General features: G+C 38.8%; 1 protein-coding gene across 2 annotated transcripts in view; it reads left to right on the top strand.

Moving 5' to 3' along the window:
* The window catches only part of sorl1 (sortilin-related receptor, L(DLR class) A repeats containing), a 193544-nt gene extending 179038 nt beyond the window's left edge, over positions 1-14506 (top strand). For both annotated transcript variants that reach the window (XM_080214840.1, XM_080214839.1), the window contains exons 46-48: positions 4268-4460; positions 7285-7491; positions 9793-14506. In XM_080214840.1, the coding sequence (XP_080070966.1) occupies positions 4268-4460; positions 7285-7491; positions 9793-9857 (465 nt within the window). In that variant the 3' untranslated portion in view covers positions 9858-14506. The remainder of the gene's footprint in view (positions 1-4267; positions 4461-7284; positions 7492-9792) is intronic.
* Positions 14507-14730: the final 224 nt, after the last annotated feature.

The following is a 14730-nucleotide window of genomic DNA, read 5'->3' as shown; positions in this document are numbered from 1 at the left end:
CCTCACCAATGCCCTATACAGCTGCAGCAAGACCTCCCTACTTTTATATTCAATCCCCCTCGCTATGAAGGCCAGCATCCCATTCGCCTTCCTGACCACCTGCTGCACCTGCAAGCTGGGTTTTTGCGACTCATGCACAAGGACCCCGAGGTCCCTCTGCACCGTCGCCTGCTGCAGTTTTTCGCCACGTAAGTAATAGTCCTTCCTACCATTCTTCCTACCAAAGTGGACCACCTCCCACTTGCCAACATTAAATTCCATTTGCCATTTCCTGGCCCATTCGCCCAGCCTATCTAGATCCTTCTGTAGACTCTCCACACCCTCCGCACAATTTGCCTTTCCCCCAATCTTGGTGTCATCAGCAAATTTCGACACCCTGCACTCGGTTCCCTCCTCCAGATCATCTATATAAATGGTAAATAGCTGAGGCCCCAGCACCGACCCCTGGGGCACCCCACTAGTCACCAACCGCCAATCCGAATAGCACCCATTGACCCCCACTCTGTGCCTCCTATTTGACAACCAATCCTCTATCCACGCTAACACCCTACCCCCAACTCCATGTCCCCTGACCTTCTGCAATAACCTCTTGTGAGGTACCTTGTCAAACGCCTTCTGAAAATCCAGAAAGACCACATCCACCAGCTCTCCTCTATCCACTGCCCTAGACACATCCTCATAGAACTCCAGTAAATTTGTCAGACACGACTTCCCTTTAATGAAACCGTGTTGCGTCCGCCCTATCAAGCAATTCCCTTCAAGATGCCTCGCAATTTCCTCCTTAATGACGGATTCTAACATTTTACCTACCACAGACGTTAAACTAACCGGCCTATAATTCCCCGCCTTTTGCCTGGCACCCTTCTTAAACAACGGCGTAACATTACAGCTGCATATTTAGCATCAACTGACACTGAAATTCATATACTGCATGAATCATTTGTGTGATCAGCATATTATCATTAAATCTTATATTTTGGTTTAACAGCAACATCCTATTGGTGGCGAACACCACTTGCGTTGTTACCACATAGTAGCAGTGTGAAATAACCAGCCTAATCTGTTGCTCAAATTTTTGAGTCATCTTGTCCTCCAAAGTAATCTTAGTTAGACTGCCTCTTTCACTCCTGAAATGTGCACAGTCTTAAGCCCAAGTGTTTGTGCAGAGACAACAGGGTAGCTACTCGCAGGATGGCTGTGTCCTATTTCATCATCAAACTTTGACATTGAACAAATGTCTTTGGCTCTGTTGAGGTTGCCAATAAGACCAATCTTAGTGTGCGGAACTATAGGAATCACAAAGTGTATATTGACCAGTGAAGGTAGGCTTGTGGTAGAGAACTCCCAGGCAGATTTCTTAGTTAGCATGCTAAGGCAAGGGAGCTAATTTGACTGCTCTATCCTTGCACACCTTTAATGGGCGTCATCTCGCACTCAAATTTACCTTTTTGAAGTAGTGTAACCACATGATCTCCCATTACTTAGTACTGTTTTGGATGTCACAGTGGCACAGTGGTTAGCACTGCTGTTTCACAGCACCAGGTTCAATTCTGGCCTTGGGTAACTGTCTGTGTGGAGTTTGCACATTCTCCTTGTGTCTGTGTGGGATTCCTCCCATAGTCTAAAGATGTGCAGGTCATGCTAAATTGCCCTTAATGTGTAGATTAGGGTGATTACTAGGGGAAAATACATGCGGTTACAGTGATTGGGCCTGGGTAAGATGTTCCATCGGAGAGTCGATGTGGACTCATTTGGGCCGAATGGCCTTGCTCTGCACTGAGGATTCTATTAATATTTTATATGAATTTTGGTGACACTGTTATGCTAGGTAAGTAGGCCAAATGTCCCAAAGACTGGTGGATTGTATCAAGCAGGATGTCCCTTCGGTTGTTTGCGATAGACAAAGTACTGACTATACCCAACCTGCCAATGCTTGCAAAACATGTTCAACAATGGATGTGATTCTGCGATAGGACAACATTTTCTAAACAATCCTGAGTAAGTTAACAATTGTGCTGACAACCAATTCAGGATTATCAGTCGGGTTTGCAGTGTGGTGCACTTGCCTGTGCTGGAAGCTACGTATGTTATACACAGGGGTCCTGTTTTCTGCATATAGAAAGAACATATGTAACCATTGTGCCTGTGTCAAATTAGGCGACAACCTCATTCTCTGTCCATTCCTCAGGACAATGCCTTTACCGTTCAGAATCATCCTTTTCTGGTTTGAATTTAATCAAAGCTTAGCAGTTAACATGGCTTTGCTTCTACCAGCGAGTGTCCATGTGCTGACCAATCAACGTTCTTGTGAAGTAAAAATTGTTGTTCTTTTACATTTTGTATGACTGAGAGAAAGCTACATTTGAATCTGTAGCATTTTTCAAGAACATGTTTTGCTGTGATCTCTTCATTTTGTGTTTCTTAACTCGCATCATTTGGTATTTTCTTTCTCATCTCCCTGTATTTTGCACTAAAACACCAGTGGTGTTTTTATATCCCAACCTGTAAATATCACTAATTCAGAGTGATACTTGTGTGTTTGCAAGCATTGCATTTCAACATTTCTTGCTGTTTAAAATTAATGGCACTTCATCTGATTTAGTGGGCCTGTGATCTGCCTCACTCTTAACCATAAATTTCACTCCTAACATTTCCCCAGTGTTAACTGCTTATATCGGTGAATCATATATAGGATGAGTCAGACTCTTGCATTCCTGTTGCAGAATAACCATTCTCTCAAGGGTATTTCTTCTTTACGATGATTGAGTGGAATTCAGCACACTTAATTACTCTTTTATAAACAGTAATATGCTGGATGAGTAAATAAAAGCTTTAAGGAAGTATTTCTGGTTTACAGCTCCCATGAGGTCAGTTGGGATACTTTATATTTTGGAAGATTTAATGAGTTTCTAAAATAGATGGTGTACTGAAGGACTGCTGCTCTGTGCTTTCATTGATGCTTAACCAGTGAATGAATGTGAAGAGCGTAAAACAGCTAATTGAGTAATCTACCAGTCCTCCTCCCGATGACTGGTGATCATTTAAAAAAAAAAGGCATGGGAACAGTAAAGAGATTCATGAATGATCTTTCTTTCAGTTGCTGAGAAATTTATCCAAGGAACTTCTATTGAGGAGAGGGGGCTGGTGGGAGAATAAAGATTTGAATTTTAAAATAAGTCCTTGTTTCACAAACCCCGGACAATTGTTCGGTTTACGTAGGAACAAAAACTGATTGTCATTTTATTTTTTAAATTTTGCTGGTCCCCATTTTGACTGAAGTATATTTCCCAAAGTACCCAAAAAATTATCCCAGGCACTTTGTTTATGGAATGAAAATTGCTTGGTTGCAACTTCACAGCAATTGTTTATTGAAAGCGTTGCTAGCATTTTGACCAATGCCTCATTTTCCAAGGTAGTGCGTTCTGGAATGCTCAGCATTGGAGCTGTGAACATTATTACAAAACTGGTTCAGTGTTAGGACAAGTACTAATCTATATATCTAAAACAAAAAGCAAGTTCTGCAATAGCACAAAGATGCTTGCAACCTAAACGCTCCAATGTGTGTATCACTGTGTATGTGGAGAGAGGTGTATATAAACAGGGTCACATGAATAACTGAAATTGGTGCTCAAAGTAAGGATGGAGTCGACTCGCATTGTAAATGTGCATTGAATGAATCTGGCTGGATGTTACAATGTGACTGTAAATCAAACTTTCTCCTGATCAGGGCAGATGTATGGGGCTTCAGAGTATCATTTTGTTCTGCTTCCCACCTACATGGACATGTAGAGTTTTAAAATTTGTTTGACCTGGGTCACAATTTTCCAGCTGCAGTGATTTTTGTTGCTGTTTAACATTTTTTGGTTGTTTGCAGAATTTTGTAACAGCCTGGGTTGCCCCTTGGCGTCCAAAGAAGTGCAGGTTGGGTTAAATTGGCCATGCTAAATTGATCCTAGTGTCGGGGGATTAGCAGCGTAAATGTGTGGGGCTATGAAGATAGGGTCTGGGTGGGATTGTGATTGGTACAGACTCAATGGGCAGGATGACCCCCTTCTTTACTGAATGGATTCTATAATTCTTCCCTTTTTGTTGGTATGTTTTATATACAAAGTGCTGCATGCCTTGGGGGAGAGTGACTGACAAGACTTCTGATTTTTCTCACTTGTGAATCCATTACCTTACAGACTGCAGAACCTATTGGAGGATGGCATCCAAGGAACTGGAGAGAAAACAATCACTTAATACTTTGTCCTTTGTTTAACCTCAGGGTTATGAGATCCACATGTTTGATCATGTGACCAATACAACAGTGTGTCTTGGGAATACGACGGAAAACATCTTCAAGATTTCTGATCTGAAGTTTGGCCATAACTACACATTCACAGTGCAAGCCAGATGCTTGTACAATGGGCAGATTTGTGGTGAACCTGCTTCCCTGCTATACGATGAACTTGGAACTGGTGAGGTTATAAAAAATTTGATTACTGAAGCACTGAACACAAGTACATGGAATTAAACTAATTCTCAGCCTGTGGTGCACAAGTTTAATATGCAGTTAAAACAATACTTGGCTTTGGCTCTGTATTTTCCTACATCCAGCCAAGTATGCATCAGATACCCGAGGTCTTGTCATATTTGCTTTGTCATCATACCATGCATGTTCAATTGTTATTCCTCTATAGAATCCTTTTATACATGCTGTGTATTGGTGCAACTTAATACTTGAGCACTGAAATCTTGTTTTGCATTTATTCTGGAAAGCATTTTATTTTTGTTTCCTCTCTGGCAGAAAGGTTTTGTCAGTCATCTTCACTTACATGGACTCAATGGTAGAATGGCCTCCTCTTTGGCTTTTCTAGTCTGATTTATAGTTACGGAAGAAATATAGTTCTGGTTGGGGTGGCACAGTGGTTAACACTGCTGCCTCACAGTGCCAGGGACCCGGGTTCGATTCCTGGCCTCAGGTCACTGTCTGTGTGGAGTTTGCACATTCTCTGTGTGTCTGCATGGGTTTCCTCCTGTACTCCAAAGATGTGCAGATTGGGTGGATTAGCCATGCTAAATTGCCCCGTAGTGTCAGGGGGACTAGCTAGGGTAAACGCATGTGGATAGGGCCTGGATGGGATTGTGGTTGGTGCAGACTCGAAGGGCTGAATGACTCCTACACTGTAGGTTTTTATGATTCTATGATTAAGCATTGTCATTTAAATTCTAGCTCTTTTGAGAAGGAGATAGGGAATCAAATTTAGTTCTTCCAAAGATTTCTGTTTCCAGCGTTCGTTCCCAAGACTCTTTAGTTTTTGTCTGCTGTCCTCATCCTAAGTGCTACTTTTCATTTTTGGTTCCAATGTCAGGAACTTTTGCTGTAATTTTAACTTGGTGATAAATGCACAGAAGATTTGCTGAACTACTTTCCTTGTTGACTTTCTCCACTCCCTATTCCCATAATCGATACTTTGAATATTTTAATATTACTGAATTATTGACATAAATCCACATCTCAAATCTCTTAAGAGTAAAGTGTGTCCTACATGTTATAAGTTCTGTAAATTCTTACTGGGAAAGTTGTTGCATGATATTTGATTTGAACATAAAGATTGATTGCACTGCCCTGGTTTTGATAAAATTGTTTAGCAGTGGATCTATAAATTCCATTTTTGTCTGGAGAACGCTTCCATTTCTACATCCCAGCATTGATTTCACATTTTGTATGTTGTTTGCATCCTTGTGATCTGCTGTCTGTCTAAAAATTCACCCACATCAAAGTGGAATGTGGAATGTCAGTGTTTATCTGCAAGTGCTCTCTGTGGACGAAATCAGTTCAACTGAGTACTTCCCTGATGCAGTCTTCTAATTATACAGCATACTGATTTAGTTTCTAAAATAATACAACTACTGACATTTTCTTTAGGTAGAAAAGTCAGATTTTGTATCTCTATGGAGTTCCTAAGCTTGAGTCTCCCTGACTGCTAAGTTTCTCTGACCTTTATTGAGTGCAGGTAGCTGCAGTGAAGGCAGCTATGCCTGGCTCCTGGGAAAAAGTGAGGGTGTACAATACCCAGCAGGCAGCAGTTTCCAGGATTTGAGGTTGGAGCTATAATTGAGGTAATCTGAAGTTGATTTGTTTTTTTCAGTGATGCCATTGAGACATGTCCTTTTTGCCACTGTTCACTTATCTAGAATGGAGTGCCAACTATAAGGTTTCCATGCAATTCAAATCTAAATTTTTACCAAAGTTTGTTTTTATTTATTCATGGGACATGGGTGTCACAGGCTTGATGTGGATATGCTGGCGTTGGACTGGGGTAAACACAGTAAAAAGTCTGACAACACCAGGTTTTAGTCCAACCGATTTATTTGATAGTAAACTCACAAGCTTTCGGATTAGTCCCTTCGTCAGGTGAATCAACAGGCTTGCCAACACCTATTGCCAATTCCTAAAAGTGTTAAACTATGCATGATACTTCTGATTAAAATCAGCAAGGAGAAAAATCACCCTTTAAAGGTTCCCCTTAAAGAAAATGGTGTAACTAAAGCAATTGGTTTAGAATTTTGAGCCATTAAATTTAATTATCAAGCATTGAGAGTTGGTAGCAATGAGCCCAGATTAAATCTGTGATTAAATCTCTGCTGATAATTTGTTTTGCAATTATGATTTTCATTCTCTTTCATTTCAGAATAACTTGTTTAAGATGCTGACTGTTCACAGAATTATAACCTAATTTAGTTCTCCAATTTATACTCTAGCCCTGGGGCTAGAACAGGGGTCTCCAAACTATGGCCCACGGGCCACATCCGGATCGGAGTTTGGAGACTGCTGGACTAGAACATCAGAGCATTGGACAAATTAGGAGACAGCACCTGAGGAAAAACCCAGCAAAATTTGAGGTCCAGATTTAAAAAAGAAATGCCTCTTGGTAGTTCTTTGTAATAAACTGCTAGTTTATTGAAGATTATATTTAAATAAAGGCTTAAATTTAGGAAATATGAAACGTACAGGGACTGATTAGCAGGTTAATATGAAGGCAAAAGAGAGATGCACATTTTCAGTATCATCCTTTTAAAATACCAGTTTTGATGCAAGATTCCACTCCATATTTAACTTTTACTTTCAGATGGCAACGAACCTGCTGTATGTTTGCAGAGCTTCTTGTATTATTTTATTTTTAATCGTTGATTGGGATCATTCTGTTGTTTGGCTAAAAAGATGCATGTTTGAAATCCTCTTTAATGTGGATACCATTCGCTAAATTCTGTGTTCTGTTTCTTCATCCTGAATTGCAGATTCATTAGCTTCCAAGGATCCCAAAACGACAGATGTAGCAGCCATTGTGGTGCCAGTAATGTTCCTGCTACTTGTGATGTTAGGTGTTGGTTTTGTTGTGTTATATGTTCGCCATCGACGACTCCAGAACAGCTTTACAGCTTTTGCCAATAGTCACTATAATTCTCGATTGGGATCGGCTGTTTTCTCTTCAGGTGATGAGCTAGGTAAGGATTTTCTCTGCTTAAAATATGTTATATGAATAGAATGGCCTTACTGCAGCTTGGCAAAGCTATCCTAAGAGAATGTTCAACCATGTTCGTACACTGGGTTTTTACTTCCTTAACCTAGTATAAATTATTCTGTAATGGTGAAAATGAATATTCTAAAACGCTCAACAAATGCAAACTAATTGGGAATGTCTTCCAGATTTTAGAAACTAGTACTCCGATCAGGTGAACAATGATCTTGAAGCATTTTGTGGAAAGTGTTTTGGGTCATCTTGAGGACCTGAAAGGCACGATGGCAATTTGTTTGTTGCTTTTGCCCCTTGTTTTTCTGTGTCAGTCTAGTGGTTCAGGAGTAGCACTTTTGATTGTGTGTTACTGGTTGAATCTCTGCTCTTGAGTCTTCATTTAATCTAGGTTCCCTGCAATACTGAGTTGAATGCTGTGATGTTAAACTGAGATTAGCATTGAACATTGCAGAAAGCATCCTGAGATTTTGTCACTCTTGATGCAAAATCTTTGGATCCACTGCAACCTTGCTCATTTTGACAACAGTAATACTAAAGCAGGTGCTACACAAACCTTTGCAAGATCTGTTGAATTAAATCTAAGTTCTGCACTTAAAGGTTATATTTGCATTAGGGCGATGCAAGAAATATTTATTAAACTAATTCAGCAGGTGAGTGTTGACCTATGAGCAGAAATTGAGTAGTCTACGCCAATATGCTCTGCAGTTTAGAAAAATTCTCATTGAAACATAGGATGCTGCAAGGGTGAGAAGGTAGGTGCTGAGAGGCTGTTTCCACTTGCTATAGAGGTTAAGAATAGGGGTATTGGAAACATAAGGGGTCAGCTTCTACAGACCAATGAGAATTTTCTTCACGCAGAGTTGTAAGTTGTAAATCTTTTGGAATTTTTTTATCCCAGTGTATTATGAATGACTTTTGTTTGTGGGATATGAGCATCACTGGGAAGCCTAACATTTGTTGTTCAATCCTAATTGCCCTCAGATGGTGGTGAGCCAGTTTTTTGAAACACTGTTGGCTGTCTGGTAGATACACCCACAGTGCTGTTAAGAAGGGAATCCCAGCCTTATGGCATAGTGACCATGAAGAAATAGTGATTATAGTTCCAGGTGAGGATGGTTGAACATATTCAAGGTAGATTTCTGAGTCCTAAGGATCATAGTCATAGAGGTTTACAGCATGGAAATAGGCCCTTCGGCCCAACTTGTCCATGCTGCTGCTTTTTTTTAACTCCTAAGTTAGTCCCAATTCCCCGCGTTTAGCCCATTATCCATCTATATGCATCTTATCCATGTAACAATCTAAATGCTTTTTGAAAGACAGAATTGTACCCGCCTCTACTACTACCTCTGACAGCTTGTTCCAGACACTCACCAACCTCTGGAAAAAATTGCCCCTCTGGACACTTTGTGCATCTCTCCTATTAAATCAATGCCCTCTAGTTTTAGACTCTTCTACCTTTGGAAAAAGATATTGACTGTCTAGTTGATCCATGCCCCTCATTATTTCATAGACCTCTAAGATCACCCCTCAGCCTCCTATGCTCCAGAAAAAAGTCCCAGTCTACCCAGCCTCTCTTTATGACGCAAAACATCAAGTCCTGGTAGCATCCTAGTAAATCTTTTCTGCACTCTTTCTAGTTTCATAATAATAATCTTTCTATAATAGGAATGGGGGGGATAGGGCATGAAAGAGGATTTGCGGTCAAAGATCAGCCATGATATTAAATGGCAGAGCAGGTTAGAGGTGCTACTTGGTCCACTCCTATGTATGTTCTAATGGGAGGATATTAGAATCTGTTTAGTTGAATTAAGGTATGGCACATGGCTTCATTTCAGTCGTAACTATTTTGTGAAGCCCAATTGAGTGGTTAAGCAATGAAAACCTGGCTATCTTAGTAAATAATTGTCACGTCATATTCTCATTAGGGTCCCAGAAGCAACACCACATTTTTAAAAAAATTACCAGTTTAACTGCTTAATGCTTTAAGGCACCATGTAGATGGGGAAAAATACCATGTAGTTTCAGCTCATCTTCCTGGTGCTCTGCCAGCCTTGATATCCTGCCTAACCTACTTTTGCTAGAGCTAATGAGATTGGGAAATATCCCCTTCAGTATTTACAAAATGATACAAAGACTCGTACCTTATGCTTTATTTATACTGAAAGAAACTATCATTGATGTCTTCGTGCTCAAGAACTCAGTGCTGGGAGAGTGGACCAGAGGAGTGGGTTTTTTCATGGTTTGTTTTTTTTTACTTTTCCTCCTTTTTTAGGTGATGATGAAGATGCACCATTAATTAATGGTTTTTCGGATGACGTACCGATGGTACTTGCATGAAGACCTTGCTGCAATACAAGCGGTGCAAGAATTCTGCTAGGAAGTCTCTGCAGCAGGAAAAAAAAACCCTTTATAAAAAATGCACTTTTCTGAGTTGCAATACATTATTTTTATATGGACCAAAATTTAAATTTTATTGCAATGTGCTGTAATACCTAGGTAAGACTGCAAGGTATACAGCGCAGTCCTGGTCCCTGACTGTAGGCTTTTGCACAGCTGTGCTTGTGTTCTCTGCCTTTGGGCACCATTTAATTTTCAGGTTATTTGCTTGGTGGCTGTTTAACAGCTGCAGTTTCTTTTTCTGATGGTCTTTAGACAGCATTATCTGTAGAAAGATTAGGCTTTAAGTTCAAATCTGCTTTTTCGAGGCTCAAAATATTACAAAATCATGAAAAAAAGTTTAGGATGATTGGATAAATAAACTGAAGTTACTCAAAAGATTTTAACAATTTATACGAATATCATGTCAATTGAATTTGCTAAATGGTCTTGATTTAAATTTTAAAATATTGTTTTATGTACCAGAAGGAAAAATTTGATCCATAAGCAGCATAACTCTTCAACAGAAGCTGAATATGTCAATTGGACTCAATATTGTCACTATTACCTTATTTGTCTTCTATCACTATTTTAAGATATCCAATTGATCAAATGATCTTTTTTTTAAAAAAAATGGAGAGAGTTTTGGCAAATTGCAGTATAATTAAGTTATTTCCAACAACAAAGGTGGCAAACATAGGCTGCTGTAAGATATTTGCTTGCAATTTAAAGTCGTATGGTGTCCACTGTTTAATTACTATAATTTCAGTATGCTTCTTGCATATCTTAAACACAGTTTCACAAAAACCACATGTTACTTGTTTGATTGAAGCTGGAATAGAATCATAGGATGATCAGCACAGAAGGCATCAAGTCTGAGCTTGGTCTTTGAAAGAGCTATCTAATTAGTGTTCCGCATTTTTTTTTCTTTTCAAACGTTGCTCTGGTTCCTGTCTGAACATTACTATTGAACCTGCTTGCAACACCCTTTCAGGCAGCACATTCCAGGTCAGAACAACTCAAAAATTCTTCTCATCAGTGGTTCTTTTGCCAATTATTAGAATGTTGTTGAATAAATGTAGCATGTCTTCATTGAAGAGTATTTTAACAGGGATGCCTGTTTCCCTTAAAATAAAACTATACATTTTGTCAGGCGATCTAATCCCATAACTAAATATTTTGATCTCAAATCCTTTACCTCTTTTTAAAAAGAAAAATCCAGTTGCACATGTCCTTAAAAACATTAGCCAAAACCCCTGGTTGCCTTCCAGAATCTCCCTTCAGCTGCAAAACTGCACAGGACCTTGCATTCTTGAGCTAGATCTGGTTGAACTTACTATCGCCTCTTACTTGGTGTGGAATAACAACAAGTTTCTTGGTTGTCTTTTTAAGCTGGAATTGGCAAAAAAAACCTGGTTGCCTCTTTCGTTAGGGCAGAAATACAGGCAGGATTTATTTGTAACCCAGGAACTTAATGCCCCAGCCTTGTTTGTCTTGGAATTCACTTTGACGAATAACTGAAATAGAACTATCCTTTATAAAATTTTTAACTCTCCTCAAGCCTAGCAATAATTGTGTTTTCTGAAATCAATTTTACTGCATTTGTTGTAGGAAGATTTATCTATCTGGGCATTTGAAATATAGATTTTTTTTAAAAAAAAACAGTAATAGGATGAGGTGACCAATATGCTGGAAATGGGCCATGAAGTCACATCATAAGCTGGAGATGCACAAACACACGGGATCTGAAGAAGAGGTTAACATTTATCAAGAGAAAACCTGATTCACAGCAAAAACTTTTATGCTATGCTTCCTCTTTCTGATGCTGTACACCTGCTGTGATTCCAGTATTTTCTGGTTTTCTTTCAGATTTTCGGCTTCTGCCTATTTTCCCCTGACAGCACCTGAAAATCTAAGTTCCACACCCGCAGAGCTGCATAAACACATCTACGATTTACTCAAACCCCTGGGCTAAATTGTAATTTTAAATTGCGTTCATCCTTGTAACTGGAATAATTTTAGAAAGAAGAGAAAACTATTTTAAGGAACCTTTGCTGCAGAAAGACTCAGTAAATTCAATCAGTTATATTTTTGAACTTGGCATACAGATGGAGCTTAATAGTGATATAACTGGTTTTAATTTTTCAGTGTTGAAGGCTAAAATGTTTAAAAGGAGACTTTGGGGCCAAACTATTCAGTTCTGATTAGCTTTGGAGTTGATTTTGCTGAAATATGGTGATAGTCTGGCCATCAGAAAGAGAGAGCAGCTTCAGTTCAGAGCTTGATACAAAGCTGCTGGCAGTTGCCAATTCTGCATCATTTTCTGATCATAATATGTTAATCAAGGATCTACCAAATCTTACACACATGCGCAACAAACATTGCAAGTTGGTATTTATCCCCTTCACTGGGCCAAACATGCACGAGAGAGAGAACTCCACAAAAACATTTCAGATGGCTATAATTTGGTATTTCCCTTATCTTTCAACTCCTGCTATCAAAAATAATGGAACATTTGAGTTTAACTCAAGGCCAAATGCAAAATCTGTAATTTAATAAAAATGGTCACATGGAAATTTCCCAACTTAGTGTACTAGCTGTCTACAATTCTTAAAGCAGTTTTGGTTGGATCTTAATTTTTGCAGCTGATCTGCAATTGGCTTTTGTCAGACTGGAGCAAAATATCTGATCATAAGTCAAACTGTGGGTTTTTTCAGTGTATTCCTTCGCAATTGTACATTGTGTGAGGGATTTGGAAACTTTTCCCCCAGTTCTTGGATTGATGGCTGTTCTGAATCTTGTTTTCTTTTAAAGGACAATCGACTGCCCTGATCTAATGTAGATAATTCCTCTCGCTCTCTTGCCTGTACCACATGTACTCCCCATATAAGTTTACATCATTTGGATTGTCACCTGAAATGTGGACCAGCTATATTTATTATGCAAAGCAAGAACATGTACTGTTCAAATTTTATTCTAGAAAAGCAGCAAAAAAAGTTTCAAATGGATGACTAGCTTTATTAAACTTTAAACTGATTTTATTAAAAGCATTGACAGGCTTTCGTACTGCAATTTAGTCTGGTTGGTTACAGCAAGTTATATCTTAAGATTTCATACATATTGTTGAAGTGTAAACGCAGCTCCCCTAATTTAAAAATCCTGCTTAAGTTTATAGCTGATCTTTTTATGCGCTGCTGTATTACTTCATCAGATCCTTTTCAGTTTTAGTGAGATATTAAAAGTTCCTAGGAGTTTGAGATGGAGTACCTGCCTGCATTTCCACCGCGACGTATAAAAGATCTGCTTTGTAGCAGTTTTACTGAAATGAGGGGTATTTGCCTGTATAAACATATAACTGTGGATAAATTGCTCATAGGGTCTTATTTGTTTCCAAATCAATCTCCCTTTTTAAAATGTATCATTTGGATCGCACTAACATAGAACCTTGGTCCCATCCCTACTATCTGATTATGTTGAACTTGATCACAGGTTGTGTGGAATTTTGTCAAATGTGCATGGTGTGAAGGAAAAAGAACAACAGTTTTGGTAATAGTGTTTCCTCCCCACTTTATCATCTTGAGCTGGCAAGCCATCATGTGATTGTTGGCAATCTGCTGTCTTACAATAGTTTAGCTTTACTGTGTAGTATTTAGTTCTGTGTTGTAGTTGCTATATGAAATGAAGCCATTTTTATTGATTGATAATTTTTTTGCGTTTTATTTAAGTCACATGAATGTACTATTTTACTGCTGGTTGCATAGGAGGGAAAGTCCAGCAGGGCTGCTTGTTTTATCATATGGTACTACTTTTTAAAGTTTCCGAGTTTTCATTTGATTTCTTGCCTTAAAACTGGAGTTTTTTTAAAAGAAAATGCTTAAAAGCCTTTAAATCATTCTGCCATATCTGCCTTACTGAGTAAAACTTAAGTGTCTGTATTTTTGTGCATCAGCCTTCAACAACTTCCCAACATTTGAGTTGCACATATGGGTACACGTGCTCAACTCTTCATCAGCCTGCCACCAGGACTCGAGTGGTTTTAGTGTATTTTTGCTTCATTTTTTTGTAAAAAAAAATCAACTGCTTCAACTTGTAGAGAAGGAAAATGCATATTAAATTCCAAAGTTGCAGATTGTACAGTGCACAATGTACAACAATGGGGTGTTTTGTATAAATGGCAAATGTTTTTAAAAAATGTAAATTTTTGGGAAATATTGCTGTGGATCTATTTTTATGTTTGGTAGTGTGAAAGCACAGAGTAGACTGTTTGCATGGGGATGTGGAGGGTATCTCTGTATATAACGACCACATTGAGTCTTGTGTCTCGCATTATGTTCTATGTAAAAAAAAATGCAACGAAACAAACCTTGAATAAGCATAGCTCTGCCAGAAATCAGCAAAATTAATGGTACTGAAGATGTCAGGTTCAGATTTTTCATTGTTTTTGATTTTCAGGCTGTTGTGCTGTGAGACTTTGCACTAATAGGATGTTGGACAAATTGTGTAACAAACTTCTAATTCTTTAATCACCTATTGCTGTACACTTTTGAAAGGGTGCCATGTGCTTTAAATGTGAATTTTTATCACTTAATAAATCTCACTTGGGTCAAGAATTTTTGGAGTCTTGTCATTTTATCTAAGTTTCTTCTGACTACTTCAAGTTATCCTGTGTTTTGATGTTTGTTTCCTGCGCAACTGTTTTGTTTTCTTCCACTGTCTCCCTAATTCTTCCTTCTCCTCTTCCCCTCCACCCCCTCCCCTATATCTTCTTTCCTTCTCAACTAAAAGAATAAGCTCTAGTTCAATTATTGCCTACTGTGCAGCAACCATTTGTCAT

The sequence above is a fragment of the Carcharhinus amblyrhynchos genome, chromosome 29 (assembly GCF_965287045.1).
Source record: "Carcharhinus amblyrhynchos chromosome 29, sCarAmb.v2.hapA, whole genome shotgun sequence".
NCBI classification, from domain to species: Eukaryota; Metazoa; Chordata; class Chondrichthyes; order Carcharhiniformes; family Carcharhinidae; genus Carcharhinus; species Carcharhinus amblyrhynchos.
The sequence above is the reverse complement of the archived record's forward strand: the minus strand, read 5'-3'. Positions and strand labels throughout refer to the sequence as shown.